Raw genomic sequence first — 6780 nt, forward strand, 5'->3', positions numbered from 1 at the left:
AGGGGAGGAGAGAAGAGGCGACGGGGGGAGGTGCAGCACTACTGTACATCCGGGAACAACAGGTTATATTTATTTATTTATTTATTTATATTTTTACCTCCTGAGTAGGTCTGTGCTTGTGCACCCCCCGCTGGCGGCATGTCTGTACTGCAGGAAGTCGCCACTCGGCCCGTTTCACATATGCAGGGGCTGTGGACCCTGAAGCTCAATGAACACAGCTGGCAGATGGACTTCAGTGTATGTAATCCCTAAATCGGTTCATCAATAGTCGCTACAGACCGTGCTGAGCGTTGTAAACCTCAGTGAGATTTGAAGTGGCTTTAGGCAGGCTGTGCATGAGGGGAGGGGGGGGGGGTTAGAATTATTTTTTTAAAAGAACAATTATTATAATTAGACCATAATAGTCTGAGTTTCGAGCACACCCTGGCACAGTAGAGCTGGAATGAAAAGAAAACCCTGTCAGTACATATAGAAGCAGTATGCTGACCTTTCAAATGATTCTGGATAGTGGAGCAAGAATCCCACCCTCTATTAAAAAACAATTATATAGAAATAGTATAGAAACCCTTTTTCTATGATTTTAATATCTTTGCAGGCTGGTTGACACTTGCATCAAAGAGTCCTTCACTTTTTCTTTGTATCAGATTTTGCAGGATATAAAACTTTATCATGCTTTCTGCAGGAGTTGACCAGATAATACCATCATGTCCCATTTCTGTTAGGACTGTCAACTCAAATGCTAATTTTTGTCAACAGAAGGTCAGAGTGTTGTTCAGAAAATGTCCTGTTTAGTGTTTTGTCAGTGTGGTGAATGTCTAGTTGTAACATTATGGTTTTTGAGACTTTTCCCTTTTACCACGTCACATATTTCTGCAGTGTTTGTGATGCACCAGCAGTCCAGGAACTTGACATGAGTCACTTATGTAGCTTACTTTGTAATAGTCATTTACAGTGGTAGTTGCTTGAGTTGTCAATACAATAAAGCTAATATAGTTAATAGTTTACAATAGGTTTAGAATATATTAGTTAAATAAATACATATGCCACAAAAAAAGATTTTCCATTTTACTATTAATAACATTATAAACAAACAACACTTTCACAAAAAGGTCAGAATGATATGTACATTTCACTACATTGCACTATTTCACTGTTATTTTGTTGCTCTGACTTCTTGCATAGGTCAATTCAATATTTCTACCAAAATACACGCAATAATAGAGAAAATATTTCAAATGGTTCACTGTACAAAAATACTATTTCTTTTTTAATATTACAATTTACCACAAGAAATAGAAAACATATTTTAAGATGTGTCATTAACAGTTTACGTTCTGAATATTCCAAATATTTCTCTTTAATAAACACAAATATTCATGGCTAAGTCCTTCAGAAGAGGTAGAGAAGACAAACACGCTGTAAAGGGGCACAACTTCACCCAAATACAAAATTCCTACTTCCAATATTGCATTGTACTGTACACAAAATGGTACCACAAAATAACACACATACACACAACTACACTGAGAGTTCAATCCAAAACATTATGGGCCCTTTTTTAATCAATCCAGGTGTAGGCAGTGGCACAAGTTCACTTCAGCGTGACAATAAGACTTTGGGTAATTTCATGGTTTAGAGGTGCTGACGCAGAAGAGGTGCGCTGCAGGGTCATTGTAAAAGGATGTGGGCAGAAACGTGCTTTTGAGAAGACGGACATATTCTCTCTATCTCTGTCTGGGTAACAGTAGCTCATAGAGACTGACAGAGGCGCTGACCTGTACACTTTCAAGAGCCTGTGAAAGATTGCATCAAGTTACCTGGATGAAGTGCATAATTTGATTAATTAAATGTCATAAAAGTTACAGTTAAATTACAGAATCAATGTTTTTTGTTATGAAGTGGGCAACTGCATTATCTTGTAACTCTTTCAGACAAACCATGCCCTACTCCATCTGCCTAGCTAGCTAGCTAGCTAGCTAGCTGTCTAGAGTAATGACTGGGTGGCAGCACAGCAAGTCTTGAATCAGTCAAGAGAGACTTAAAATGGTTCTGGGGGGTGGCAGCAACAACACCAACAGGACTGTCCAGATAAGAAGTGGTATCTCCCCAGTGATACGGATGTGGTTTGATTTTGTGAGGACTGCCTTTAAGCCGAAAGTCTCTCACAATAGGCTGAAAAAATAGGCTGAAGGAAGCAGAGTTTTGTTGTCCTTGTACAAGTTACTGGGCTTCTTAAAAGCAGCTGATACTTAAAAACCAATTCAAATCATTTTCTGTGTGAGAGATTTTCTTTGTCCACATTGCCCTGCTCTGTTACACACTTAAATAATAAATATACTGCACATTTTTGACATGAGAAGCTGCAGATGTCATGGCATGTTCCCATACGAGGACAGATGGGAAAGATTCTGCTTGGGGCCGATGAAATCAACATGTCACTAACGCAAGGACGCTGGCCCTGACCTACGAGGTTCTACAAGGTAATAACATTTTGGTTTTGGTAACAATTGACATGACATTAATTTGCTGAAATGTTGGACTGTCATTTTAGAATGAAACTCTTCACATGTAGACATAGCTTTAAAGTACACAAACACATCTGTACAAGCACCGTTTGTAAAACACACACACATACACAGTCACTAAGCACACACGCACTCACACACATACAGTACTGTACATACAAAAAAAAACACTGGCAACATCACTGCATTTTATGTTCTGCCATGGGATCCGATCTGGCCGTAAATCTGATGCATTTCTTTACAGCACAAACCCCTTTAGATTTTCTGATATCGGTAGATGATGGAAAGAGAGACAGATTACAATAAAGCCAGAAAACAAAGTGGAGTGGATGGACAATAGAGACAGCAAAAAGGAAAAATGTCTTAATTTCATCATGATGTACTGACGATTACAAACGTACACACTCAGACAAACATCTCCTTGTTGACCCACATGAGTGTGCGCGTGTCGTTGGGTTTGCATTCGTACTCGATGCTGTTGAAGCTGTTTCCCCACTGGCAGTGGTCCCTCTTGTTGTAGTTGTAGTACTTCACCTGCCACACCGTTTCAAACATTCCCGCCTCTGTGAACTGAAGGAGAAACACGTGTACAGACGAGTACGTACACACACCGTTTTCAGCATCTTTGAGTGGCCTGATTTGATGAAGTGATAATGAGAACACACACACACACACACACACACACACACACACTCACATAGACTCACACTATAACATCATGTGTAAAATCATGTGAAGGTGAAATGAAGAGGAAGCATACTGACTGGACAGATGGATATATACACACACAAACATGCAAACACACACCATATCATCCCAGTGGCCCCCGGGGTGTGAACTGGACAGATGGGTAAGATACACACAGACAGAGTCATGTCAACCCAGATGAAATTATATTTGGAGAACATTGTGTTTGAACTTATTAGACTCTCTTTCTACTTATAAGATTAAAAAAAGAAGCCAAAAATTTATTTTGTGGTTGATGTTTGAACCAAAAGACAATGGACGTCTCATGTTTTGGGGTTTGACAGTGGCGTGTGTTTGTGCTGCATAGGTGTAAGTAACAATTTTGATAATCGATTAATCCTTTAACTAGAATTTTTAAGCCGAACAAAATTCTGTTGCTATGATTGTAAATATCTAGGGTTTTGGACAGTTGGTCAAATAAAACAAGACATTTGAAGACATCACCATGGGCTCTAGGGAAATGTGATTTTATAGACCAATCAATTAATCGAGAAAACAATCAGTAGATTTATCGATAATGAAAATAATCCTTAGTTGCAGCCTTAATTATATCACATTAATTACATGCTTCGACACCTGAGAAATCCATCACCTACTCCATTCATGAATACACCCCTGTAGCTATCATCACCCATGGTTACTCTAGCTAAACTGTAACCCAGGAAACGCCTGTAGCTATCTATCAGAATACACTGAAGAAACAACTGTAACCATGGAAACTCTTGGGACTGGCATCTACTTCAGCAGAACCGTAACCATAGCAACATACACTCATCTGGGATGCACTTGGAGATTAAAGTGATCACTCTGTGATTTAAGGATAAGACTGGAGATATTCTATATTTTTGTTATTGTCAACAAATCCCATGAAAAGGCCGTCTCTCAAAACCCTCTGATGACCCCACCAATTTATTCCCACTGAAGGTTAAAACATTTCCATCAACAGCTGGACACGTTTAGCAAAAGCTACTGAAACAAGAGTAAATTGTGTATTTGTTTGGGATTACTTTCAGCCAAGTCACCCAGTGCAACGGTGTTGCTCATTGATGTGTTTTTAATAGTTTTTGGACAACAATGGAGCTCTGTGGCAAAGGGAGTCCACACACTTAACTTTACAACCTCCTGCATCAACAAACAAGGTCTTCGTTGTTGCCTGCAGTTTGTCTTCTCTACCAAACAGACAGGTATCCAAACAGACTCTCCTGAACACGCCTGGTTATAAAATAACTTGAATTTTGGACTTCTCCTGCCTCTGCTTCCACATTAAAGTTACTGTCCTGCCCTGTGTGCAGTATATCCATACCTGTATGTTGATTTGAACTGGCTGCCTTTCTCCACTCTTGGTGTGTGCCACACCCTCTGTGTCGTATTGGCCAGTGTAGACCACCGACTGCGGATCTTTAGACTGCTGCTCCAGGGGAAAGGTCACCCCACCCACACTCATCGACCTGCAGACAGGTACACAACGCATTCATCAATAAACATTCTTGAAAGTAAAGGTTCATATGTGAGTCATGTGAACGTGAGAGCGCAGAATGGATTGGATGCATTAAAAATTACACCTCCAATTTAAAAACATTAATCAATAGATTATAAACCCAATAGTTTTATCTGGGATAGAGGCCAATAAAGTGCTAAAAAAAAACATGCATCGTGCTATAAATAAACTGTGAGAGTCATACTCACATTTGCATGCATTTTTGTTCCAGCCAGGATTCAGTGAAATAGGTCTACAGCTGTGTTTCATGAGCATGCCCCAAATTCAATACAACATCTCCTATGCATCATCCCGTGCGTGACCTATTTTTATACCGGAGTGCTTGTTCAGGCATTTTTCACAGCCTCATGTTTACACATCCAACACTAATCCATATTTGGACATGGAACTACAACAACATTCATTACATAATCATGAACTGTAGGCAAATCACAAGAGGGCGGTGACACAAAGCCCAAACGTTGAGTCCTAATCTGTGGTGGATTTGACATGCGGCGGGTTTATGCTGCCTTCATGTGCTCCTCGAAAAATCCTGCTTCCCAGCGCTACACTTGGAAATAGGACTTGTTGAGCGCTCAAGTACAGGACTTTTTGTCAGAAATAATAACACACAAAGCAGTGCAACGATATTTTAGTGCGAAGCAAATAAGAAAAAATGTGTAAGAGGCATTTGTGAGTAATGTTGTGTTTTGTCTGCAGCTTGGAAATCTCTTTTCTTCCACTTCATGGGCAGTAGGCTCGTAACGGCAATATATATCCTACTGTCCTTGAATGCAACATTGAAATCTGCATTTGCCTTCTCCTCAGAAAACCTCATTAGGTCTCCACTATCAGAGCAAGCCATGAATGACCACCATCCTTTAATTAACCGTCAAGAAAGAAGACGGACGAATTTAGTTTTTGAGTCTTTAAGCAGACAAAGACTCCATTGTACAGTGTATTTCACTTTGTACAGGAAAGACATTTTACCGAAACAGCAAAAGAAACTCCAGGATAAAAGGGAAGATTAAAATTTTCCAATTAAAAATAGGCTACCAGTACAATAACGTCGCTATAGTCCCACACTCTAGCGAGAGAAATATAAAAAAGGGGGACATAAGTAGCCTAGCGGTTGTCTATCAGCGATGCCACATCCAGACAACACAATCTCCATTATTTGGAAAGCTCCATACATCCTTTAGCCTTCCCATATGTAAAATCTCCATCTTCCAGCAACGTCCCCCTCATTGACAACGTGCGTGTGGCGCTCACTAGTGAATTAAGTGATCTTTGTGGCAGTTTAACACAGCAGCTCGGGTTATGACCAGGTCACGATAATCCACGCCTGAAACAAAAATCGACGAGCTACCTACGTGGCCTCGACCGCTCCTGGTTTAATGACCACCTCAATTTTGTACTTGGACCCGGTCAGCAGCTTGATGGTCCTGGTCTGTCCGAACCTGGCGCCGTCGGATTTGAAGTACACCGCGGTGTTGTTGGGAAGCATCTTCAAGGAAATCCCAATTTTGACGAGTTGAGGGACGTCGGCCATGTTTCCATATAGCTAGAATATCAGCAGGATCAGTGGGATTGCGGGGTGTGGGTTGTAGGTCGCAGGCGTCGATCACTTCAGGCAGACGGAGAAATGACGTGCGGAGAAGTCCATAACAGAGTGCACAGCACTGGGGACTGCGCCGCGCTGCGTAATCCCATCCAACCTGCAGCACAGGCCTAATCCCAACCAATGCTCTCTCTCTCTCTCTCTCTGAAAATCTCTCACTTCCTCACACCAACCTCTTTCCAACTCTCCCTCCCTCTCCTCCTATTTATTCCCCTTTCTAATTCCTAATTAAGTGTCGGCTCTCTCGTTTAATTTCAGTCCTTTGTAAAACATGGCTGTCGCTGTCCGCGGTGCTGAAACACTGCCAATTAAGGCTCTGTGGATTACTTTAATTGATCCTTGAAGGACTGGGATATGCATCAAGCACCAGCTGGGATAGGAATAGGAAACAGGCTGACTGAACATGAAAA

At 41.0% G+C, this 6780-nt stretch overlaps 1 protein-coding gene across 1 annotated transcript; it reads right to left on the reverse strand.

Moving 5' to 3' along the window:
• Nucleotides 1-2930: 2930 nt before the first annotated feature.
• cnrip1b (cannabinoid receptor interacting protein 1b) lies at nucleotides 2931-6301 on the reverse strand. The gene is made up of 3 exons (XM_070916429.1): nucleotides 6123-6301; nucleotides 4576-4720; nucleotides 2931-3095 (listed from the first exon to the last, which is right to left on the reverse strand). The coding sequence occupies exons 1-3, from the start codon at nucleotides 6299-6301 to the stop codon at nucleotides 2931-2933; spliced, it is 489 nt and encodes a 162-aa protein (XP_070772530.1).
• Between the last annotated feature and the right edge of the window lie 479 nt (nucleotides 6302-6780).

The sequence above is a fragment of the Enoplosus armatus genome, chromosome 12 (assembly GCF_043641665.1).
Source record: "Enoplosus armatus isolate fEnoArm2 chromosome 12, fEnoArm2.hap1, whole genome shotgun sequence".
NCBI classification, from domain to species: domain Eukaryota; kingdom Metazoa; phylum Chordata; class Actinopteri; order Centrarchiformes; family Enoplosidae; genus Enoplosus; species Enoplosus armatus.

Excerpts from the sequence above, each read along its gene's own strand:
- cnrip1b (XM_070916429.1), bottom strand. The coding sequence starts at position 6,301 with ATGGCCGACGTCCCTCAACTCGTCAAAATTGGGATTTCCTTGAAGATG. Across the intron at positions 4,721-6,122 it reads CCAGGAGCGGTCGAGGCCAC|GTCGATGAGTGTGGGTGGGG; the intron begins GTAGGTAGCTCG and ends ACCTGTCTGCAG. Across the intron at positions 3,096-4,575 it reads CAGTTCAAATCAACATACAG|TTCACAGAGGCGGGAATGTT; the intron begins GTATGGATATAC and ends TTTCTCCTTCAG.